This window comes from Athene cunicularia, assembly GCF_003259725.1.
Source record: "Athene cunicularia isolate RWA chromosome 2 unlocalized genomic scaffold, athCun1 chr2_part1, whole genome shotgun sequence".
NCBI classification, from domain to species: domain Eukaryota; kingdom Metazoa; phylum Chordata; class Aves; order Strigiformes; family Strigidae; genus Athene; species Athene cunicularia.
In genome coordinates, this window is record NW_020799095.1 from 125,232,750 (window position 1) to 125,258,346 (window position 25,597).

The 25,597-nt window shown below is 35.8% G+C and overlaps 2 protein-coding genes across 7 annotated transcripts in view; one reads left to right on the forward strand and one right to left on the reverse strand.

Annotated features, from left to right (window-relative positions):
* Positions 1 to 9,028, forward strand: part of WWP1 (WW domain containing E3 ubiquitin protein ligase 1) — a 36,351-nt gene extending 27,323 nt beyond the window's left edge. For all 3 annotated transcript variants that reach the window (XM_026843051.1, XM_026843052.1, XM_026843053.1), the window contains 7 exons: positions 2,425 to 2,558; positions 2,649 to 2,789; positions 3,349 to 3,469; positions 4,694 to 4,798; positions 6,039 to 6,135; positions 6,455 to 6,527; positions 7,670 to 9,028. In XM_026843051.1, coding sequence (XP_026698852.1) covers positions 2,425 to 2,558; positions 2,649 to 2,789; positions 3,349 to 3,469; positions 4,694 to 4,798; positions 6,039 to 6,135; positions 6,455 to 6,527; positions 7,670 to 7,769 — 771 coding nt within the window. In that variant the 3' untranslated portion in view covers positions 7,770 to 9,028. The remainder of the gene's footprint in view (positions 1 to 2,424; positions 2,559 to 2,648; positions 2,790 to 3,348; positions 3,470 to 4,693; positions 4,799 to 6,038; positions 6,136 to 6,454; positions 6,528 to 7,669) is intronic.
* Positions 41 to 25,543, reverse strand: RMDN1 (regulator of microtubule dynamics 1). Of its 4 annotated transcripts, none has more exons than XM_026843054.1 (9): positions 25,227 to 25,543; positions 22,435 to 22,522; positions 20,498 to 20,657; positions 19,755 to 19,844; positions 19,057 to 19,112; positions 16,889 to 16,976; positions 15,254 to 15,284; positions 13,846 to 13,979; positions 41 to 372 (listed from the first exon to the last, which is right to left on the reverse strand). In XM_026843054.1, exons 1-9 carry the CDS (start codon positions 25,342 to 25,344, stop codon positions 265 to 267), a joined length of 873 nt encoding a protein of 290 aa, XP_026698855.1. In that variant the 5' UTR covers positions 25,345 to 25,543; the 3' UTR covers positions 41 to 264. The 4 variants fall into 4 exon arrangements, with proteins under 4 accessions (XP_026698855.1, XP_026698859.1, XP_026698858.1 ...); XM_026843057.1 differs by lacking the exon at positions 41 to 372 and adding an exon at positions 8,931 to 10,503 and having other exon boundaries at positions 25,227 to 25,542; XM_026843056.1 differs by lacking the exon at positions 41 to 372 and adding an exon at positions 11,186 to 11,806 and having other exon boundaries at positions 25,227 to 25,541.
* Between the last annotated feature and the right edge of the window lie 54 nt (positions 25,544 to 25,597).

Here is a 25,597-nt window from a genome sequence, read left to right on the forward strand (position 1 = left end):
TTTTGCGGAGTACACTGAGCCTTAATTTAAATGTACGTACCTGCATAAAAAGGTCAGATACTGAGGACAGCAGAAGCTGGCAGGGAGCTGATTCTCTGCCATCAGGTTTCTCTTAGACTACAAGCTGATGAGGCATGTTGTATCATTTCTTCTTCTGGTATCACTGAGTCAGTTTTCTGTAGTAGACTCTGTCACATTTCTTTCCTTCCATGTAGTGATACAGTCATCTTTCCACAAAATCATCATGATGTCTACAGGTAGCCCTCAGCAACATCCTTGAATATGGTGAATACTGAAACCAAAAAGAGTAGATAAAAGTGCATTTTCAGATTGTAGGGACTGATGTCTTCTCTTGTTGCTTAGGCTTTTTGTCTGATATAAGAATGAATGCAAGCAAGGTGTAACATAAATGGAAGAATACTTTCAGACGTAAAATAGGTGAGGTTTGGGGGCTTTCTTGGTTTTGCTTTTCTTATAGATGCTTCTTGAGAAACAAGTTTGTACAGTTTTGATGATAACATCTCTGATTTCAAGGATTTTACGGCCAAATTCCTCATTTCTATGCTGTCATGAAAAAAGTGGGTTAACACTTTTAATAGGCTGCCTATGTTTTTCTTTCTTTTAGAACCCTCAGCAAGCTATAATGCCATTTAGCAGGAAGATGTGATAAGGTCAGTTAGGTGCTAGAGCCAAATTCTGTTTCTTTTAGTTGGTGATTTTTAATCTTGTGCGTAAGACAAATCCATAATTGAAATATTAACTTTAGGAGAACTTTTTCATAAAAGTAAAGATCATAGAAGAGAACTTCAAGTATTTAATGTAATTAAAAGAATTTTATTTCCAGAAGTATTTTTGCATTTTTATTTTAAATTCTCTTAAGGACGGGGGGAGAGAGAGACCTGTATAATGGTTCCTAATGTGGTCATTTGCAAGGTTTGAATATATTCATGGTTTATAATGGATGGTACTTTCTGCAGTACTTCCTGGGATACCCTCTAGTGGCTTAAAACAGCTCTGGCAATAATATAAGTGGGAATCATTTTAAGTAGTCTAGATAGGCTTTTTAAGTGCAGTTGTAGTTTCTTACCTCACAGTTCTGAAATAGTTGTGGCCTCTTTTGTTTTAAGTACTGAAATAACCACAGTTGTTTTTGTCTGAAATGGAGTTAAACATAAAGAATAAACATCTTTACTCTGTAACAAAAAGCTGTTAAATGAAGTTGGCTGAGGCAACTTTTATATTTTGCTGATTATCATAGACATTAAATGAAATGATTTAAGATACTTTGTCAAAAAGCAGGAAATTGTATGGCTCAGTGTTGCACTTCACATTATATTTTTTCTGTTTCTCTCAGCTTGCTCTCCCGTGAGAAGTATAGACTAGTTTAAAAATAAATAAATGAGGGTCTATGAGAGAATCTCTTTAAGCTCTCCTAAAGCAGAAGAAAATGCATACTGGACTAGGCCTTAGGGGGGAAATTAGAAGGTGTGAAACAAGGTAGAGCCTTGCCTTTTTCTAGAGGAAATGGGCTGTTACATTTGCTCTTCTGTTCATAGAATTTCAGCTATAAGGAAAGACAAGCAATGAATGCCATACTGGCCTATGTTTAGGGTGATTTTTTTAAAGAGCTATTTTAGTAATGGCCTGGTAAGGATGAGGGGGGGAAAAAAAATGTTTTCATAGGTATAGCTGTGCTCTGTGAGTTCCCAGATGCAGTGAGTCAATACAGAGGTTAACATTTGTGTGTGTGTAATGCTGTGCTTCAGTACTAGAAATTAGTTTACACTCTTGGTGCAAGTGTGGTGAGACAAGTGTGACCATGTTGTTGTTTTGGTTTTTTTTTTTTTTTTTTTTAAATTTAATTTTTTTGCAGTAGAAGGGAGAATCTTATTTATCAGTTCCGTTACTCACTTATAAAGGATGTGATTTCCAAAGCTCTTTGCAAAGCAGTTTGTGATTGCATTTTTAAACTGGTTTTTATGAGCTGCGGTAGCATTGTGTAAGGGATGATTTTGCAGGATGTATGTATACAGTAAATAATGGCAGTAGTACTCAAGTAGGATCAAATACTATGATCAAGTAGGATCAAATAACACATGGTGCATATACCTATCCACTTAATAAAGAGGCAACTTAGTAATTTTCTCTTTTCATAGACTTCATGCTTTTATGAGAAGCTTTTTTTTATCAAATAATTTCTAAATTGTAATGATAGCATATGCTTGGATAAATTTTGTTGATTAATCATTTTTTTTTCCTTCCCATTTAATGTAATGTTTTATTCTTTTTAAATACCAAGCTGCTACTGCTACTTGGTGCTTTTTATTATTTGAAGGAGAAAGGGAAAAAAGAATTCAAGTCCAGAAATACTTCAATAATTCAGTAGTTCCATAAACACTAAACAGACATCTTTCTGTTCAACAGGCATTATTTCATGGGAAATTTATTGACACTGGTTTCTCTCTGCCTTTCTACAAACGAATGCTGAGCAAAAAACTTACTATTAAGGACCTAGAATCTATTGATACGGAATTTTACAACTCCCTAATCTGGATAAGGTTTGTAGATTTATTTTTATGTGTATGATGTTTTATGATTTTTTTGTTTATATAGAATTCATACACTTTTCTTTTTTTCTTTTTATTCAGGGATAATAACATCGAAGAGTGTAACTTGGAAATGTACTTTTGTGTGGATATGGAACTCTTGGGAAAAGTAACCTCACATGAGCTGAAATCAGGAGGTTCAAATATCTTGGTAACCGAGGAGAACAAAGAAGAATATATTGGGTAGGAAGGTGTAGAAGTTGAAAAAAATGTTCCATATTTCTTTTGTTGCTCTAGTCTTGCTCATATATTGCTTACAGTATGTGATTTTTCTTTTTATGTTTTTCTATTACTATGTAATTATTGGGACTATTATTAAAATGGTATCTTGGTACACTTGATCTCTTGGTACATTTTGATCTCTCCTATTCCTCTCTTTGCTCTTCCCCAAACTAAATTAGTTTTCAAACTAAAGCAGATTTTGCCATAACAAAATCATAATGCCCAAGTAGCATTATTTTTATGAAAAGGCTTCTGAATTTTCATTAGTGAAAGGTTAATAATAATAATAATAAATACATTTTTTTAAACTGAAATGGTAATTAAGTACATCTTACTACTTTTCCTGTTGGCTGAGTTTGGAAATTTGTGATAGTATAGTAAGTCCCTTATAGTCTATGGAATCATACAGTGTAGGAAAGTAAAATTGGAGGAAGCATTACCTCATGGGAACACACACATGCATGTTTGAACTTCTTCATATTGAGTTCAAATTGATGTTTATGTTTTTTTTCCATCCCAGGCTAATGGCTGAGTGGCGATTTTCTCGGGGAGTTAGAGAACAAACCAAAGCTTTTCTTGATGGTTTTAATGAAGTTGTTCCTCTACAGTGGCTACACTATTTTGATGAAAAGGAGCTGGAGGTAAGGTTTTCTGTTAAACATTTTTACCTTTTGCAAAGGTAATACATATGGGATAATTAAATGGATAGGTCATCTTGAATCTCTCATCTATGGCATGCTGCATGTGATACCTTCTGGAGCATGGAGAATTTAATAGGAGCAGTACGAGTAAATTATGATGAAAGCCAGTATCTACTGAATTGGTGTTTTGTGGTGGTCAGTGGATGGGAATTTTAGATTCCATCCTCAGTATTAAAATAATTTCATAGAAATTAAGAAATAATTTCATAGAAACTTTTGCAAGTTTCTATGAAAGGATCAGACTATGAGATCACAGAGGGATCTATTAGCCATGGAAAACTTTTTCCTCTGTGGTAGAGGGGTAGCATTACCTTGTAACAGATGGTACAGAATTGATACTGGTGTATAGTAATCCCTTAGTTTCAATGCATAGTCTAGGGATAGGTTCTAAGGTTATTACACTTAAGAACAGAAAGTTGGATGAACCATCAAGATCTGCAACTGAATTTTGCAGATCCTTGATATGTAACCCAAGGGCTGGTAACAGGAATCACTTGCATGTACCATATTTACTTAACAATCAGCCTGACCTATCAGCAGGGACAAGAGGCTCTGTAGTGCCATGTTTGTTTATTTCTGTGAGACCTGCCAAGGTTCCCTGTATATAATGAGCAGTGTTCTGAAAGCTTAAGTTAAATGGGAGTCTTTCCTAATAAAGGACTTTGATCTATATTATTTACTGTTCAGATTTCTAGGCTTTGCGTTTAGCACTTCCAGCTTTTATTGCCTCTTGTAATGAGTACGCAGACCTATACTTTGCAGTGTGTTTCATCTTTACTAGTAATAGCAGTAGCAGCAATAATAATAATCATCATCTTGGAATATGAGGCAAGGTTTTAATGGGAGATGAAATATCCTCTTTAATATAAAATATCCTTTTATGGGGAAGATAGTATCTTTTATTATTGAATTACTAGTTGGAAGAAACTAAGTTTCTTGTATGCAGGCTTTTAAACCACTTAAATACATAAACAATTTTGGAGGAGTTCTGTAAACTTGGGATAAAAGAAAATCTAACTGTGGAGTAAAATGAAAAAATAATGAGTCCTTTTTTGGGAGCAAGAACTTCTATTTTTGTTACTGTGTCTCATACAAGATACAAAATTAACTCTCAATTCAGGTGTATATACATGTATATTGTCAGGTAATCATTCTCTTTTCTAGGTTATGCTCTGTGGTATGCAAGAAGTTGATTTAGCAGACTGGCAGAGGAACACTGTCTATCGTCATTATACAAGGAATAGCAAGCAGATTATATGGTTCTGGCAGGTATGTTGATCAGTAAAATTTCTGATTTCTTTAGATTTTGTTTTGTTTGTAACACAAATGACATGTGGAGTAGAGGGATGCCATCTGAATGAAGGTTCTCACTGCTTCCTTTCTTTTTTCTTTTCAAGAGAAGGAAAAGAGGATTACTGGTTCTTAGGGAGCATACCTGAGTGTGGCAAGTGGCAGATAGATACCCGCATTACATCTGGATGCCTGACTCATGAATACTTTTTCTATATCTTGTTTTTCTTATTGATTATCCAGTGATAGAGTTTTTTGTATTCTTAGCAGTGATCTACCTTCTAAATGTTCTTATACGTAGTACATCTGCAGTGCCACATATTATAAATGATTATTGTCATATTAACTGTGTCAGTCAAGCACTGACTGATAATAACTCATTTTAATGAAGTTGGCTAAGAATTATTTTCAGGAAAAAAACTCCTACTGGCTCCCAGTTTCTGTGAATCTCCATGAAGAGAAGTCATAGCTAGGCAGTTTCTGTCTTGTGATAAATCACCATTGTAGAGATGCTTTTGACAAAGTTCCTATAAGAAAATGATGCAAATCAATTATTTTCTATCTTATTTATATTGTCAGAATAATGTAAGGACTGATGATATGGTCTCTTTTTAAGAAACTTGTTACTGAAAGAATCTTATCCAGAAGTTCAAGTAACTTGCTTATGATTTCAGCATTTATAGAACAAAAATATTCATTTTGTTATCCAGGTTTTTCTGAGTCAAAATTATAGTTGTATCAATGCCCACTCTCTTACAGAGATGTTCTCCATCTCTACTCTCTCTTCTTCCTCTTCCCTTATCCAGTGAATTTCCTTACAAAGTGATGCAGCTGCTGTGGATGGTGTTTTCTGTCACTGAGACTTCCACATGCCAGGAATGCTTCAGTCTTGACCAGAGCTTGTGGCTAGGCTATGGCTGTGTTTAATCAACATGGTGATAGTCTTCATCAAGCATTGGCTTGATTTATGTGTTAATGTAGGATAAAGATTACTATTTGCTGTTCCCAGCCTTCACATTTTAACAGTCAACAGTGCATATAATTTGATATCACTGTCTTCTTCCTTGACACAATTTTCCTGAAATCAAGAAAGGTAGACTGTTGTCAAGGTGGTGTCTTTTCAAATGGAATTAGATGACTTTCACAATCTTGTGGGGTTTTTGTTTTTCTCCAGCTATGTTAAAGATTTTTATTAAGTAATTTGAATTTCTGTGCCTAGTTTGTAAAAGAAACAGACAACGAGGTTCGCATGCGACTTCTACAGTTTGTCACTGGCACTTGCAGATTACCACTGGGTGGATTTGCTGAACTTATGGGTAAGTAAAAGGTCACCAAAACTTTTATACAGGTAACTGTTCCTTTTGCAACTGCACCGTGCTGCAAGTGTAGAGACAGAAGGAATTTCATGTACATCAGCTTGGATCTAGAAGGGCTTTTTATATCAGAAATCCCATAAATACATTTATAAATTATTAGGAAATTAGCTCATTTCTATGAGAATGTTCCTATACATGTAACATTAAGTAGCACCTGATGAGCTCTGTTTGCCATATCTGAGTTGTGTCTTATGTCACTTATATTTTACGTGTGCTACTTTAAAGGAACAGATTACACTTTTTAAATCTTATTTTCTAGGAAGTAATGGTCCTCAGAAATTCTGCATTGAAAAAGTTGGTAAGGAAACCTGGTTACCAAGAAGTCACACTTGGTGAGTTGTTACTTGTAAACTTTCTGTACCTTTAGAGGTTCTCTCTTCTGACCTTGCATTGACCAAATCGAATGAAATCTAATTTGAATCAGTTCTCTATCTCCATCTTCACCTTCTTTAATTGATCTGACATGCCAGTATTGAACATTTCTAGTTGCCCTGTTCTTAAACTTTGCTGCTGTACTGTACAGCTCGTCAGTATCAGATCTGTCAGAAGTGTGATACCGTCCTTATTGCATAAACTGAGAGCTGGTTACACAATTATTTTAGAGAGTATTAACTGAACAAAAGTCATGTTGGTATTAAGGTATATAGAGTTATTAGATATACTTACTATCCAGGAACATTATAAATGTATAGTCATGAGAAAAAGTAGCATGGAAGAAATCACAGCAAACATTCAAAACAAGGATGCTTACCCAATAATGTGGATACTTTTTCCTGCCAGGCTTCAGACTATTTTTGGCTTGGCATTCCTATGCCAAACCGGTGCAACAGGTACAGAGATGAGTTTCCTGTATATACTGTGTGCAAAGTGGACACACCTTCCTTTGGCAATAGCGTGACAATAATATTCATCATTACTTTTAAACGACTTCAGGGAATCCTTACCATTTTCTCCACCGGTGCTGTTTTTTCAAGTGATGATTACAAGAGTTAAACATCCCCCTTTGTCTAAGATACTTTTAGAGAAGACACAGAACGAAACAAAATTTTGGCAGAAGCCTTTTAGGGCAAAGTTTAGTGGGAAATAAATCGAGGCCTGTATAGGAAGGAGAAAAATCAAGCTTTTTCATGCTGTTTCTGGAATTTGGAGGTGCATCAAATCAGGATGATTTTAAACTTCATGGTGAACATTTCCTTTTCTGTGTAATTCTCTGTATCTTGGGCTGTCTTCAGTCTTTAAAGGTTCTGTTCTTCCTTTGATATGGTAACAGCTTCCTGTTTCTTTAAGTATTCCTCTCAAACGGTCTGGTTTTACTGCTCATAGAAATGTCAAGGAAGTGAGATTGCAGTGATTGCTATTTCATTTCTTATTGTTAGATCAGAACTTTTTAAACTTCTACTGTAGCAGTCGAGTTCTGTAGTGTTCTACATGGGATTTAGATAAACTTAACAAAATTTTGTTTTCTTCTGCTCAGTTTTAATCGTTTGGATTTGCCACCGTATAAAAGCTATGAACAACTAAAAGAGAAGCTGCTCTTTGCCATTGAAGAAACAGAGGGATTTGGTCAAGAGTAGAAGCGGCTTCTAGTCAGAAAGGAGATACTGCATAATAAAAGGCCCAGCCAACTAAAATTGCACACTTAATTGTATATAAGCTTTTTGTTCTGTACAGTGATCTTTCTGGAACTCAAAGTATAGTTGTTCTCCGTTCTTCCACAAAGATATGCAAAACAGTTCAGCCTTTTCTACTTTTATTTATTGCCCTTCCAAAAGACCAGAAAAACCCCTCATAAATTTTGAAAGCAGACAAGAGACTTATTTAAAATATATATAAAAAATATAAATATATATACTAAAAGGCTCTAGTTTTATAGAGCTTTAAGTGTATGAAAAGTTGCAGCCATTTAAAGGGCCTGGATTTGCTTTATCTTGGCTTTATTATTCAGAAAAATGTTTAAACTGCTCTGTGTTCTCTCTTAAGAAACATCTCCAAGTTTGTTTCATTGCATGGCTGTTCTAAAAGGTGTTAAAGGCTTAGGCCATACGTATCCTAAATATGTAGAAAGATGCTGCTGGTATTTGAGATGACAGGATATGTTGTTCTGTCAGTTTAATTTTTTTAAATACGTAAATATCTGATATATCCCTCTCTACTGATGTAGCCAAGGTCATGAATAAAGCCTTTACTACTTGCACAAGAGTCATGTAAAATAAGATGAATGTGATTTAATGTTGAAAGGAAATGGTGCCACTGTTCTGACATTGTAGGAGCTGAACAGAATATTTTAATTAATTTGAGCAGCATTGAAATTTGTTTACATATTACCTTGGGTTATTACCATGAGGATGTTAGGTAATCTTAAAAGAAAAAATAATAATAAAATAGAAAATATTACACATTCTCTCCTTGGTCTGGTGTCTTACAGGTTTCTTTTGTTGTTGTTGTTTGCTTCCCTATTCAATCTGTGATGTCCTTTTCACAACTCTGTAGAGTACATAAATGTAAACTCAGCTATAAGGGTATACAAAAGGTAATGTGAACTTTGCTGCTTTCTATATTCATGTTCAGTTTCAGTTACTGGATCTAGCAAACCCAAATAAAATGAAAGTTACGTAAGCTTTGCACAGGTAAAAATGTTCTTAAGTGTTAAATACTCTCATTTCTCTTAAGTTCTTACAGAAATTCAGATGTACCTGAATTAAGTAAGTACGTCTAAAACCTGTAATTCTTTTATGTAGGTCAAGTTTGTCCTAAGTGCACAATAATATAAAGCCATTTTAAAATTAGTTTTATTGGCATTGAGGGCATTTGCTGAACTGCAAAGATGTGTGTTGGTTTGGTTTTTGTTTTTGTTTTTTTTTAATTTAACACCTTATTCATGTGAATTATATTAAATGCTACTTTTAGCAAACCGTGCTTCCTTATTATAGAGTCAAAACATGTTTAAAATTACCATTTGTATTATGCTTTAAATATTAACTGTAAATTCCATTACATTTCACTTATACAGAATTTTGTACACACATGAAAATGATTTCTTAGGATATGATTAAAACTACTTCTGTAACATATCATATTGCACTGTTAAAAGTGTACATGCAGGAAAAAACAGTTATATCTGTTCATGTATCTTTCCCATACAGCAACTGAATTCTGCCAAAATTTTATTTTTCTACATATTGGATTCTCTGGAGGCTTTGTAGTCAATATGCACAGCTTACTGTGGAGCTGTTAACCTGTACATAGCTTTGGTAACACCGGTAGTGCAATGGGCCCAACAGACTGCTATCTTACGTGAACCATCTGTAAGAGTTTCAGAAATTTCCACCACTTCGAAGGTTTTTCATACTACACCAAATATCTTCTGCAAAACCATTTTTGTGACTATAGCATCAAATTAGCTTCAGGTGCAAATCCACTTAAATTATGACTTATACTGGTTAGAATGGAGGAAGCTTTAAAAAATAAAAAACAACAAACGTCAGAGGCTGGGCAACAGAAGCGTGTGGCTTGCCTAAAAGACAATTAAGAGGGCTGAATGTCAGAGTTGAACTTCATGAATTTGCACTAATGAATGACGTTGACCCACTACCAACTGCTGAATTTTGTGAATCTGTGAGTAAGTGAACAAAATAATAATAAAAAAGACAGCACATCCCAAGAATGTAGTTGCTTTATTGTTTCAATAATTTTAGCTATCTCATAATTGCAGTAGCTTTTCCTGTGGGGAAGGGGGTTAGTAAGCAAGGAAAAAGCCAAACCCACTGGCCTTCTGTACATGTATATGATCTATTAATTGGTTTTAAAGGACTGAAAGCATGGCTCTTAAAGAGGAAAAAACAATTTGTATACCTGTGTGTGTGTGCGCGTGTACAGCTAACTTAAGACTTCCTGGGCATTTCCCCAATACTGTAACTTTTTCTTTTTGGATTCCCCATAATTCAGCTGTACTTGGGGGGAGGGAAGATAGTGAAGAGGAAAGGCAGCAAAGGCTGGGAATCAGTGAGGTAATATTACTTGAAGGAGCTACTGTGTAGTTCATGGGTTCTGTCCCTTTCTTCCTGCAAGCACTCAACAATCTTTACTTGGTACCTGGACAGCCTTCCTCTTGGTGCAGGTTCTGTTCTCAGCAGCAGAAAAGGCACTGAAGTGAGGTGCCTCTGCCACAAAGCTGCTAGAAGCAGTTTTGTGCATGTCAAACATTTTTTGTAGTGTGTGAGTGCAGGAAATTTGAAGAATCTCTCTGAAACACTACATGTCATCCACCCTGGCACTGTGACATACTGAAGACTTCATTCTGATACTCTACTAATAGAAAAATAAGAATTACTTTACCACAGTGGAGAAAAACATCTCTGAACTACTTTTGTGATCTGAGGCTAGAATTAAAGCTCTAGATTGTCCCTCCCATGTGGGTTTTCACTACTGCCTTGGCACAGGCTTGGTTTGGTTTGTTAGTCTAAGCAATTTATTCCCTTCATCTTCCACCTATAGATTTCAATATCCATTTCTGTTAAAGGAAACACTAGGTATTTATAGTCAATTTGTTCTAGTGTTAAATTTTCCACTGGCAATACCATGCATATTTGATTGCCTAACATTTTTTCATTATTGGCCTTCTTTTTCTGTTGCATAATCAGAATATGTTATTTGGAAAAATCTGTAAATATTTTCTATGCTGGCTATCTAACATAGGTTATATATTTTTCTGGTTAAAGTTCCTGCTAAAATAGTAGTAAGAATGAGAAGAAAGTTTTACTTTAGTTCTACAAACAGAAGTCTAGGTGCTTCCAAGCTGTAGTTCCAAATACTGGGAGTATGCATTCCTCCTGTCATCAATGTCTAGGGGAGTAAGTGCATATGTCCAGCAAGCATTGTGCAGCCACTAAATCCTCAGAATTCACAGCCTCTCACTGTGCAAACAAGTATTCGTATTTCACAGAAAGCTGCTCACTGCATATGCTGGTATCACCCATAAAAGCATTTTCACAGGTGTTCCCTACTTCAGGGTTGTTTTTTTTAAACCACAGCACTTTTTGCGAAGTCAAACACTAGCATTGAAGTGTATTGGAATTAAGATTGCTTGTGCAGCCTTAATGAGAAATCTGTAGGAGCATCTAACACAGTAACATATATTACTCTTGAAGGCTGTTGAACCCCACAGGAGAATACTCTAGAGAAAACTGCATGTTTAAAATTGTCATGGCCCTGTACCTCCTTTCCTTAAAGTTCTGCTAGTCATGTTTCTTATTATTCCCTATATGTAACTTGTAGCTGAACAGTGTAAAAAACATATTTAAAGACCTGCACATAAAAATAGCCCTGTCCCTGCCTTTCCTCTCCAATATATACACCCTGCTTCTCCATGAAGCCCTTTATTCCCATGTAAATCAACAGACACAATCAAATAATGGAACAGATCATCTAGTTGACAGTTTAATTGAAATGAAAGGAAGATAGCAGAATTAGGCTATACTTGTATTAACGGCTCCAATAAATGAAGTAGGATTTGGGGTCTTTTTCCTATGCTGCTCAAACCCGAGGCACTGAATTCCCATTATCTTGTTTCCTGTTATATAGAATTAAGCAACTCCAAAGCTTCTTTCTGTACCTGAAAGAAAGAAATATATTTATAACAAAGCAGTGCCAGACAGTTATAAGCTCTTCTAGCAGAATTTACCCTGCAAGCACCCAAACGTTTCACCACATTTGTCTAAATTCAGAACCCTCCTAAGATTAGTTATTTTATGTTGTAGTTCAAGATGCTCAACACTTGAAACATGAATGGGTATAAAACCACTTAAGCCAGTGCCATCAGTGTAACTCTCTTACTAGATGTAGTAAGTTTTTTTGTGTTGACTACAGATGATTAACTCTTGGTTTGCTGTAGTCCAGTAGTAGCATGTAGTCAGTTGTCCAATATCTGACCATAAGCAACTAACCTTGGGTTTTCAAAGCTCCAGGCAGTGACTATGGCAGTGTGAGAAGACTGTTTTTGAGACTCCCTTTGCCTACAGATTCTGGATAAGGTCTAATAAAATTTGATTATGACCTAATATCTATATTAAACACAAAAGAAAAACCCAACAAACTTCTGGTCTTGACAGAGCAAGCAGTGCAGGCAACATAAGCCAGATATTGCTGATACTTAGAGGTAACATGTTCAGAAAACCTATTTATGCCTACACCTCTGTCAAATTCAGAGACAAGAATTCTAATTTCTTTGCACAGGCCAGTTTCCTTCTTACTGGACTACCAAGTCATTCCTAATGAACTTTGTGTTTTACGCACTCACCCAGAGAATGGAGATAATACCACCTCTCTGGGTTCCAGCAGCTCTGCACCCTCTCGGGGGTGGGGAAATAGATGTTTGTACCAGGAGGCCAATCACAGCTGGAGCAGATAAGCAGTTTAACAACCTGGCTACTGCACAGAAATCACTACTGACTCCTTTTGCATGGTTCCTAAAGGCAAGATTCTGTGATCACTCGTTTCACATGTGTGTCCAACTACTAATGGTCAGAACCAACTAATTTCATACATACCTGAGACCACTACTCCTTTGGGCTATTAAATTCCTATAGACTTTGCAAAGCAGTGGAGGAACGGAACCCATACTCCTGTTTCTACTGAAATATATACTGAAGGAGCTCACTTTTGGGAGAAGCAGTTCAGGCCTTACTAGAGAATCTATAGAAGGAAATCTCAGTAGTGTTTCTTCTGAAGCGTGAAGTGCAAAATCCTACCAAACTGTTTCTTACAATTAGGACATTCAGAATGTCACAACCCATTTGGATTTTCTGTAACAGTTAAAGCACCTTCACTGCACCTTAATGCTAAATGAATTAGAAGCCAATCAACCAGAAGAAAAATCAACTGGAAATCAAGCTTTGTTAGTCCTGATGCTAATAGGATTGTTTATGAAAGATAACTGCAATTGAATGCAGTTTTAGGTCTGAACAAGTCTAATGAATTACCCCTCCTGGAAGTGCTCTGTATGTGTATAGGTAGGAAGCAAATGCCTACCCATCCAAACCAGGATCCTTCTGAGCAGTTCAGAATGGTAATTAAATGCCACATGTCACCTAGGATTGGAGATCTGCTGTCAAAGCAGCAGATCCATTTGCTGCTTCCATTTGTCTCAATTCAGATTGTCTGAATCTCTCCCTAGGGGCCTGGAAAAGTACTGCAATGTTAAGTTTTATGGATATAGCAAGTTTTTGATACATCCATGCTTTTTAATTCCTCCATGAACATGTGGTTTTTAGCTCTTCCAAAATATGATTTCTACCTTTCCAGTTTTAGGCATATGAAAAGTTAATCTCTGCTTACATAGAGGCAGATTCGCTCAGATGCCTGCCTTAACTTCAACAACACAGTTAAGAGTGGATTGCTGTTAGCACTACAAAAACATCATGAAGAAAGAAAAACAGTTCTTTATTATAAACAGAGTATTTCCAACCATTGTGTTCAGAGGCAGTTACCAACATACTAGAATTTTCTGGTGTCTGCATGTGATCCCTGATTATAGGTGCTGAACTACATCTTACTCTGAATTTACCTTATAAAACATTCTACTGCCATGACAATAACTTGGTCACATGTTGGTCACAATATAGGATTGTACTATTACACTTCTTAACTTCCTACCTGTTTGTCCTCTTCTGTATGTGCAGGATACTCCTTTGCTTTGCTTAACCACAGAAGAGCCATCTTTTTATTGTTTAACTTCAAGTACGTCTTCCCCAAAAAGAGCAAATTTTTGCTGTAGAAATTTGGGTCAGCTGTATAGAGACAGGAAAAAAGCTTTAAATGAGAACAAGCAGCATAGTATCAAAACCATGATAGAGTTTCACTCCTTTAAATACTTATTTTGGAAAAGATTAATGTATTTCGGTTTTTGATCAGAATGAAGCCAATGTAAAACATTTACCTGCTAGATTTTGGTCTCATATACAGTTATATTAGCTAGCAGCTTGTTAGTTAATATACTCAATGAAACTAGATTTCTCAGAAGGAACAAAGCAGTGAGCTTAATACATAACTGCTTTGCACATTCTGTGTTCTTCTGGAGAGAAGGTGCAGAAGGTGCAACAGGCAATGCAATCAGCTTAGCAAGTATAGCAAGGAAACAAAGGACACATTTCCTAGTTTCAGGCCACGCACATACAGGTATTAGTTTAGCTTTTGCTGCACAGGAAGAAAACATGAAAACATTTGTACCCACATTTAACTTTTTTTAAGGAGAGATTTATTTTATAACGCATGCTTTGGCTCTCATTTTTAAAGACTTGTCTTGCCTACTGTTCATACTTATAGTACAGGCTTTCTCTTGCTGCTGGATCTAAGGTCAGGATTCAAAACATATGGAGGGTTTCAGAGGCAAATTCTGGGATTAAGTCCACCGCTCCAGTTCACAACTGCATTACTTGACACCCAGGGGAAGATCTACAATGAAATTTTACCTTCACTGATGTAACTGTACAAATTTTTCATAAAACACTATCTTCCCTTGTCTTCCTTTATCTTTCAGCTAGTCAAGTTTTCCTTATGGCTTCACTCTTGAGAAATAACAGGTCCATATTTTCTTTTACATGTGGACAGTTTTACTGCCAGTTTGGCACTATCCAAATAGCTTCTAAAATAATAAAAAAGTATGCTTTCTCTGTTGTTCTACTTAGAATACAGAGGACTTCTGAACTTTAAGAAAATTTAGCAAAACTAAAGAAAAATCCTTTTTGCTTGCTCTTCCCTCTGCATTCCAGCTGAATGCCTTGGGGAAGAGTACTTTGTTACTAATGAAGGTACAAATTGCAGTTTAATACTGAAAAAAACCCCTCATGGTACATTTGTAAGCTATGATAGGAAGCGTGTCACATACTTTGAGTATTGCTGATGAAATATTCCAGTGTAACAGTCTAGTTACTGACTAGCACAACAGGCTGATATGTTTATCAGCAGATCATACGCTATTAAGATAATACCGAAAGCGAGAGGTTTATTTCAAGTCAGCATTCATAAAAGATACTACTCTATCCAAAAAAGCCAGATGGATTACCTTCCTCTGCCATGTGGAAGTAATGAAGAGCCTGCAAAAGACAAGGTTGTCTTCTTTAAAATGGAGAATAAACTGAGCAGCAGTCAAACTAAAGCCTTACATGCATGTTTCACATAGCAGAAGGACTTCCTGGCCATGATCTTCCTTTTATTAATTCAGCATGCTACTGATGGTTCTCATTCAATGTACAATCAGATTCAACATCTCAACAGAACTAGTACTCATCCAGCTACTCCCCTGCCACTTCCACTCTAAGTACAGTACCTCCTATTTGTCCCTAGCAAACTGGATTGTGTTTTTCCAGTCTTGTCAAGATCATTTTGAATTTTATTTCTACCATCCAGCATATCAGCAGTTTCCCCCAGCCAGTTTGCATGTGTAAATTTAATAGATGAATCAAATCTTAAGATTCAGGTCATTAATGTTGACAAATAATTCAGGGAGAACCAATTCCAACAGACTACCAGTTAGTACCCTCTTACATGAGAATTAACTTTTATGAAATCCACACACATTTTCTAACTAGTTCCTGATCCTGCACATCAGAAATTTCAGTCTATTCCTACCACTTCCTGGTATTACCAGCTGGAAGGAAAATACCGTCAGAGAACTTAAAGTGTGGACATATCTACAAAGCACATTTTGTACTGAAACTGCAGAAGTCTTACCAGTATGGCTCAACTACAGGTTCTGCAACAACTTTGCTTCTTCAGCCACCTTAAGTGCTACAGAACTTGATGCTGGGACTAGCATGATTCTGCAGTATTTGAAATCCTGTCTGACACTTTGTATTCTTGTGAGAGTGTTTTTCAGCAAAACTTAGAAGCTTGACATTCCATTAAAAAGTTTTATTTCTTTTTAATCAGAAATGAAATTGCAGCCTTCTACAATTATTTTCTAGTGCTTCCTGCCCCCCCAGCCCCTGCCAGCCCTGAAAAGAAGGAAAGATAGTGGGCCAGTTATTGGTTGATCTAAACAAAGACTCTACCACCTGAAGCAAACCCTCTTATTACCAGCTGATGAAGTTTCTATATATGTACAAGTATTTAAATAAGATGCATCCTGTGTTAGACATGCTAGAAGAACTACATCTGGGCAGTATGGTTTAGGGTGTATGACAGCAGGAATTTTCATAGCAAAGATGAACAAAAATACTTCGAGTTGCATAATACCACACCATATGTAGCCAGGGGATGAGAAGGTATTTGTTCATGTTAAATAACAAAGCACGCGGTTGCTTTTTGCATTTATCATAAAGGGAAAATTTCTAATAGTTCTATCAAGAAAGAACATGGTCTAACACAGATTGTCAGCACTGGAACTACTACAGACAGTTATCTGCAATAGAATCTAATAGTAAATACAAACTAAGTTACATACAGCTTTTTGTTTTCTGCTGCATAAACAACACGAAAAAATTTTCACTATTCTGTGTGTGCTACAGCTGAAAAAAACTAAAGATTTTTATGTTTTTAAGTGTCCCTCACTCTCCTGTTACACTCTCATTTTATTACAGTTGGAAACTTGCAAGTCTGTGCTTATTCCATAAGCAGAGGTTAGCTTTTTCAGGAAAATTAGTACAATTAACAGCCTTGCGGGGGCAATAATAACCTGCAAAACATTTTCACACTGTACCTCTTGAAATGTGGAGGTTGGTGGTGTGGCAAATAGCGTTGCAGCTATTTTTCTTTGGTACCATGGCATTTCAGCAAAGGAGTAACACCTGGAGCAAAAGGAAACGTTTATATGTACCTTTCACATTTTTCTCTTGCTTTCATGTAACATTCTTGTATCTTGGACTTGATAATTGTTTCTGCCACAACAACTCCAGCCACACTGTAAGTTCTATAATGAAGTTCTTACAACTGCACAACAAAATAGCAAGATGCCTGAAGTTGCCGCATAGCTCTGCTAAAGTTTAAGTTCTGGTGTGTCTTTTACTGGGAACTATTACATTAGACAAAACTGGAGACAGTTATTTACCATGGAACAGCTTTTGAGCTTGAATGATTTTTACAATTTATGGGTATTTGATATTGTTCTAATATATTTGCATAAAGTGCACAACTGAGTAATGTCATTGTCTTACCTCAACACTACCTTGTTTTTCTCAATTATTAATATAAAGCAGATCTGCAGTACATTCCTGAAAGGCTGATCTACAAGAATAAAAATAAACCCAAGAATCAAACTACTGTGTTCTAAGCTAGGCCATTCTATGCTGTTTTTCCTATCTACTAAATAACAAATAATTAGTCACCTACCTTAGAGATGCTGGAAGGATTAAAGATTTGTTAAGTATTTCAAATACGTAGAACATTCCAGGTGTAAATGTAAAATAATGCTGTGCACTTTATTACCCTCCCACAATGAGTATAAAAATATTCACTGTGTATAATAGAGTACTCTAGAGGAGGTGAAAAATTAATAAATGCAAATATGAAAGTGAACAGAGGAGAGTGAGGCAAAGCATGGAATACACAGTCTGAGTTCAAATTTTGCCATTAGATGTGCCTTATCAGAAGTGCCAAAAGAGGTTCAATCTTGGATAGACTAGAAAGAGAAAGGAGAAAAATACTCAAGAATTGGCTAATAGCCAATCCCAGTTTCAGATGAAGATGCTCTTGGTTTCAGTAATGAGTATATTTAAATATACAATATGGGGATACTTGTATGCCAAAAGAAGTAATAATCTCACATTTCTGATCATTCTTTCTAACTTTCCTTAGAAACGTCTTACTTTCCAGAAAAAGCTTCCTATCTTAAAACTGACCTTGAGGCTCATTCAGTTGGTAGCATATGCTTCTGTTTAGAAATCTGGACTATTGCAATTGTTAGGTCATGTGGGAACGAGTGGTGGATGCTGAAAAAACAAAGTAAGTTTGTAAACTAATAAAAAACTCTGGAGCAGTAGACTCTAGTTTACTCTGATACTCAAGGGTCCAGAAAAAAAAAAACATAAAGAAGGTGGCTGTGGTTTTCGGTATTTTTTTTTAAAGCTACAAATACATTGGCTTTATTTATTTTCAATCGATCTCACAGCAGAGATTTCCTGTAAAACGATGTAGCAGCTTTGATTTCTTTCAGACAAATAACCAGAAATGCTGTCTGGAATCTCTCACTAACACATAAAATAACACTTTCAACCACACTGCTTCCACAGAATGCCCTGGTTAGTATGGGAAGTTGTCTTTCCAGTCCCTTCCCCTGCTATGTAATAGCTATTCTTTGTACCTATTTCGCTGAGCAGCAAATTCAATTTCAGAGATTTTTGTGAATGTATATGCACTTATAAGCTGCCTTTACTTAAATGTAGCTTTTAAAATACAGTGTCATGATAGATAATAACAGAAGTATTTTCAGAACACATCTCACTTTTGATAGCTTTTCACTATACACAGATTGTATTAAGTTGCAGCGATCGCTGAAATTCAGCCTAGATTCAGGGTGAGTTTTGTCTCCATTCACACCAGTAGAACAAAATGAGTACTACTCACAATCTCTGATGTCTGCTATGGAAACACACATCTGCAAAATGAGTTCTTAATAGTTCCATACAGTAAAACAAATAAATTGAACAAACAATTACTTTTCATCTTTTTGAACCGCATCACAAATAACAGCCAGACTTTTTCAAGGCATATACCCTATATCCTATACCCTTTCAATTGGTTTTCATGTTTGCATCAACTAATTACAAGCCACTGAATTATTCCAAGCATTTCTGCAATTTGTGTAAGACATAATATATTCTGGCATTTTTCTTTGCCACATGCTAACTTTTGTTTGAAAATACACCTTACCAAATGCCTATAAGATGAATTGTTGTAGCATCTTTTGGATTCAGTTCAATGGCTCTCTAGTGAGGGGGAAAAAACAACACAAGATGTAAACAGTTTTGCCACATTTGGATTAAAATACATTTTAAAAAGTAGACTTGTTATCCTACTGTTAATTAAACCAGATTAACAGTGTGTAGAATTTCAAGGCAATACAGTATTTATTCAGTGCACAACTAAATTGGCTCAAAAACCTGAAGATATTGACATATTTCTAAGCACTTCTGTTTAGTAGGTCATTAAGAATTTCACATGAGACTTGGTGTGTTCAGATTTTGATATAATTTCTGGTGATTTAAATTTAGTAGTCTAAAATCTTTTCCAGTATTTGTCCTTTACTGCTACACAACCCAGTTAAAAGGATGGCCACACATCCATTTCTAAACAGCACATTCTCAACAGTTACACTTTGTCTAGTCCTAAGAGGTGTCAAAAGCGCTTCAGCTACTTCAAGACTCCCTTCTGTAGCGACGTAGTTTACTGCAGGAGATAATTTGTACTCCTTGCTGCTGGGCATTCAGGACTATCACAATAACCCAAAGTGTCACCAGGAGATTTGAACAGAAGTACATTTGCAAATTTTTGCCAAAAAACAGTTCACAACTGTCATAGCACCTACATACTGGATGCATTAATGCTGTCATATGCAAAAAACTGTTTACCTGGAAGTGCTCTTTGATAACAATGGCATTTCCAATTTTAGTCTTAATTCCTTCAAAATCTCCAACATCACTGAGGCAAATTGCATACCACTGTAATTCAAAGAACAAAAATAAAACATTTAATAGAGCATATAGCTATTAATAGGAAATTTAAAAAAACATAAAATAACAGAACAGCTGCCACCACCCCTAACGGCAACAAGCAAAAAGTATTTGCTATGAACAGCTCAGGCAGCATCAGAGCAACCTGCTGGTCTGCATGCATAAGGGAATCCATGTCCCCTTCTTATCCAAGATGCCAACACAATTGACTATACTGTTACCTCTCTGTCTGTGAGAGAAGCACCATAAAAAAAGAGAGCAGGAAGCCAGAGCCTGAAGTATTTCCAGTGAAACTCTATGGAGCTACTATTGTGCACAAACCACACGCTGCATGTGGGGCATGTACAACATTTTTAAGGCTACATCAGAAGAGGATGAACTGCTAACACCAGCTGTAATCAGCCTGATCAGTCACCTCGTTCTGTGGACCTGCACACATTTAACCAGTTCCTGTTCCCTTTTAGCTGCAAAAGTCTAAACTCTGATCTTCCAGAAAAGTTAGGGAGAAGTAGAAATCTCACTCATTCTCAAATGAAATGTTAAATTATGCTGAAGCTTGCTGAAACTGCACAATGACATTCATTCTGGTTTCTACCGACAGAAAGCAAAGAACAAGGTTTCAGTTATTTTGCTTGGCTCACCTTGTGCGCTGCAAAATTTGATTCATTTTTTTCAAGTGCCTTTTTTGCATACTCAAGGGCTTCATACGCCAGTTGTCTTTTCTCCTCTGCAGAAGTACTACTAAGCTGAGCTAGATCTCGCGACGCCCGCGCCAGCCGCCATAACAACTCTGCGTCATCACTAGTTATGAACAGAAACACTAACATTTTAAAGCAATAATGGAAACAAAGCAAGCAAAGGTCTTAAACCAGTCTTTTGATATGGATCTCAAGTAGGTGATAAGACAACAGTGCATCATCTATCATTCTATGCTATGTACAACCCCAAGGTAACAAACAACAAATGAAAGCTCTCCATTACCAACTGCCTAGTGATAACCTTCGTTAGGCCATTCTGGTCTGTGAAACAATCTGTAGGAAATGGCTTTGTTTTCTCAAAAAAGATGCATATTTAAAACAACCCAACAGTACCACTGAAACACCAGAAGGAAAACAAAGCCTACTTTGTTCTTAGCTGCATGCTATTTTTTCCAGCATTCCACTGATTTAATATTAATGTTTACTGGGAATATTTAAAATATTACGCATTATTTTCCCTACAGTTGTACCTAATTAAATTCTTCCTAGAACAGTGAAAAAACCCCATAGATTAGCTATACCACCACCCCATGAAGATGTACATATTTATTTATATCACTGTATCAAATGGTGTATGGTATGTTATAACCAAAGATAAGGGATTTTAAGTTTTATTACTTTGTTAATCTATTGTTTTAAAACACTGCTTGCACTTTACTATACTTCTAGCTAACTATCTTTTTAATTTTGGCTCACTATTTTAATAGAGACTATAATATTAAATTTAAGTTCAGAAAGTCTTTCGTAAGTTCTGGCTATAAAACATCCATGTCCTTCTCTGCACACCCCCCCCCCCAGGAATACTGAAGTCAAAAATATTAAAAAGCATACACAAGTTACTGCTAAACTCAAGAGTATTAATAAAAGCCAGTTTTCTTAGCTGGAGTAAAACTAAGTCACTGCTCACAGCACATAAGTACTGATCTAATTGACACAGTAACACAGACTAGCAGACTCGTTTTTCAGGTAAATCACAAAAATGTTAAGTACTACTACTGGAATCCTTACTCCTCACAGAAAAATTAGTATCGTTACACACTTGGTAGCAAGCTTACGCGTTGCTTATTACATGGTGTCCCTTACAGGCTAGGACCTTCATTTAACTTCCCAGGCTTTGTACTAGTGCCCCTAGCAAGAACAGAAACCAAAAAAACAACTAAAGAAAAAAACAAACAAATAAAAGAATTGGAAACAACTGAATAGTTGATTTCCTCCTGAAGTGTCCTAGGAGTGAGATGCCTTGCCTCCTCCAAAGGAATGGACTCTTCAGTTTGCAATGCATTTTCTGCTTTTTCCTTAAACAGCTTGTCCCAGTTCGCTTATCAATAATGCTTTGTGCAGTTAAGACAGAACTACATGTGTAAGGAGCTTTTTTTTGTTCAGACTCAAATCCTAACATGAAACAAATGAAAACAGAAAGAACAGCTGTTCAGCAATGAAAAAGAAATGAAACAGTGACTCAAAAATTGTCAGTACCTGAATTCCAGGGTACTTTGATTATTTAGTAACACGTAGACACATTATGAATTTTTGCATTATATTTTAAAGGATTATTAGAGTAACAAAACCGACAAGCAAAAACCCCTTCTTTGCAGGACTGGAAAACCTGACTGTTAACTGTCACCTTAAACAGCTACCAGTCCTTTCTTCATTCATTCATTCTTTCATCAGGAGGAAAAAGATCAAGAGTCTTTCTTACCTGCTTACATAAGGGTGAAAGCAAGGTCCTCCAGCATATCACAATGAGAACATTAGTTGAAAAACTGATACAGAATACCACAGAAAAGAAGACATGGTAATGTCTCGATGCAATTAATTACCTATTTTTATGCTGAAGCAGCTGCTGATACAGCTTTTCAGTTTCTCCACTCCCATACAGGTAGTCTGCTTGCTCTATAACTTCTTCCACTTAAGAAGGAATTAAAATTGTGGAAACAGAAGAATAAATTACATGTAATTAGGACATTATAGTATAAACAAAACATTTAGAGCAAGACAACCTAGCTGAAACAAAGAATAAGCCTAGTTCCTTTTTAGGGCATCATTCCAAACAGTTTACACCCACAGTAGGATTGAGTAAGTTACATTTACAATGAACAAATAGGAAGAGAAAGGATGCTTAATACAGCCTTCTCATGAAACTACACAACCGCTTTCAGCAACAGAGCTCTGGATGCTTAATGGATTTAACATGCAAAAATCTTTCTCAATGCATCAGACTAGAAGCAATTTGTTTTCCTTGTGAAAACTGTAGTAAAAGTATGAGGGGCAAGTGCAGTAGAGATCCGAGTAATAAACCCCCTTCATTAGTATATGTACAAAATTTAAATCTAATAATAAAAATTTTTAAAAAAGTGCTTAAAATAGTCTTTATTCTCAGCATGGTTCCATAGTTTTGCCAGAATATGACTGCAGATTGAGTGGGTCCCATTATCTTACTGAACAGGCCAAAATGAAACATTGCTTAAAGGTTTTTTTCACTGAAGTCCTTGAGATCTTCACGAACATGACTCCAAAAACTACAGTTAATCTACTGAAACCTCTTACGTGTTCAAGATACTAAAAGCAAAAATGATTTTGAAAATCAGAACTGGCTTTCTAGAGTATCAATTTATGAACTAAGTACCCGTTGTTCTTATGAACATCAATTATTTTTCTAGAAAATACTTTAAAACACAAAGAGATGGGGGAGTACAATTTCCACAACTGGCTGAATATAATAATATATAAATAAATACAATATGTCTATAGTACATAAAACAGCATTCCAGAAATGGAAATATCAAACACCACACAATACAGGATTCTAGCATGAAAACAGATGAAATTAGGAGGAAAAATACCCAAAGGGAACCAGGTAGATAACTCTACTGAGTTATATATGTACAGGGGAAGGACAAACTCTGTTTACCCTTCTGCCAATATTAAATTATGAAAAAATAACCTTTTAAGTCAAAAGCCTAGTCTAAAGACTTACAGAACTTGCAGCTATGCTTACTGTCTCTTTGGTATTATTCCTGGGTTTGTGATCAAATTTCTAAGTCAAAATATAAGCTTATAAACATGATTAAATTTTATGAAGGGGGGTAGAGCGTTTTTTCGCCCAAGTTATTTACTGAATATGGTAATCATGTTTCACAGGAACACAGTTTTATTTATAGAGTAAAAAAAAGCCCTGAAGGCTACTAAACATAAGAGGCTCATGTTCAGCTTAAAGAGATCCTAGAATATAAACCACTGAAGATCAGGAAAGCATTCTAGATAATTTTTAACCCTGCCATCTCTAAATGCCTTCTGTCAACATTTGAAAGGTAACAGTCCACATGGACTTTGGATGTTAGTGTCCCAATATTAGCTTCATGGTACATCTTCAGTATTATCTGCAGTGAACTGTTACGTTTATTTGTTGAGACTCCCTGAACACTATTAACATATCTAATGACTAAATGCTCAGAACTCAAACTTCTGAAGACGTTTCCCAGCAGGTGTTTCACATAAACTACTAGCCTTTTATTTAATAGTATTTTTCAGGTATTTATTTTATTTTCACCATATCTACTACTTATCTTGCATAGAAAGCCCACTAACATTGCTTTTCTTGGTACTGTAAATGCCAGATTCAAGTCAGAGCACTAAAAAAGACCAGAGGCAACTAAGCAGTGTTATGCAAGTTCCTCGTGGGAAATTTTCTTATTTTTATTATTATAATTTATATTTATTTTCTTATTAAATGCTATCTTAAATTTATTTACTGAAGCTCCTTCTATTATAGCAAATGAAACCGTTCCTTATCTGTTCAAAAGTCTATGTCTGAATTTTTATTTCTATAAACATAAACATCTAAAATGTTCCTCTCTGAGACACAGAGAAACAGGTTATCTGAACTGACTGCTATCTTATCTACACAGTAAGAATACATTTCAGTTAGGCTCATTCTTCACTCTGTTAGGCTTACTTTCAAAAACCCTTAATTTACCACATGATAGACAAGTTCTTAGTCTGTAACAATATCCCTTTAAAAAATGATGTTATTTTTCTTCCAGCAGTGAAACTATCTTTATTCAGAACTTGAAAAGAACATTTTATCACTTGTGCTATTCTTCCCCCGTAGGTAAAAGCAAGGCTTTTCTTCCCCTTTGTCAGTGTGACAAAAATACAGGCGTTTCTCAATTTTGTTTGAAATGCAATCTCAATGTTGCTCAACTAGATTAAACAGGAATCACACAGTGCTCATATCAAAAAATCTGAACTAACTAACATTTCCAGAAATTGATTAAGGTTTGGTCTGCATTCTTAACTGAACCATATCTTTCTCAATAAGTTATGTAAAGCTTCTGCAACAAGTCAGGTACCATACATTTTGTGCATGTGTTATACCCTAGACAGGATGACCTACTAGGTCTGCTTTCAGTAACATCTGAAAGAATCACTTGCTGAACTCCTACAAGGCTACCCTGAACCAGTTCAAAAGCATTCTGTCATGGTAACGCACTGCATGCAGAATTAATGGAGAAAATAAAAAGCATTACACATTTTCCCTATATAACTTCGGCACTAAAAACGTTGTTTCACATTAGAATAACATATGTACTTCAGAATTTTAAATTATTACCTTTGAAGCTTGCATGAACCTCAGCAAAGCCAGAAATCAGCTTGTGAGCTTCATAAACCAAAAAGGTCCCTGTTGAAAGCACAACCCCCCTCTGAAGGCTTTTTCTAAGCACCTGCATGGGATCATAAGATGTGTATTAATAAACACTGTCACTCCGAGTTAAAAGTTCTTCTAATCTCTAGCATGCTATGTTTCATATTTTGAACAGAGAAAGACTTTCGAAAGTTGAAAGAACCGTCATAAATCACCAAGAGGTAGTTTAAGTTTTTTCAACAGAGGGTGATGATGTCTCCTTAAAATATGAGCAGAGCACTAGACTGAAAAGAAACCATACATTTGGAGCAAACACAAGGTAAGAAGAAAAAAAAAAA

Excerpts from the sequence above, each read along its gene's own strand:
- RMDN1 (XM_026843054.1), bottom strand. The coding sequence starts at position 25,344 with ATGCAGGTGCTTAGAAAAAGCCTTCAGAGGGGGGTTGTGCTTTCAACA. Across the intron at positions 20,658-22,434 it reads CTGCTTCAGCATAAAAATAG|TGATGACGCAGAGTTGTTAT; the intron begins GTAATTAATTGC and ends GTTCATAACTAG. Across the intron at positions 15,285-16,888 it reads CAACCTCCACATTTCAAGAG|GCTCTTCATTACTTCCACAT; the intron begins GTACAGTGTGAA and ends TGTCTTTTGCAG.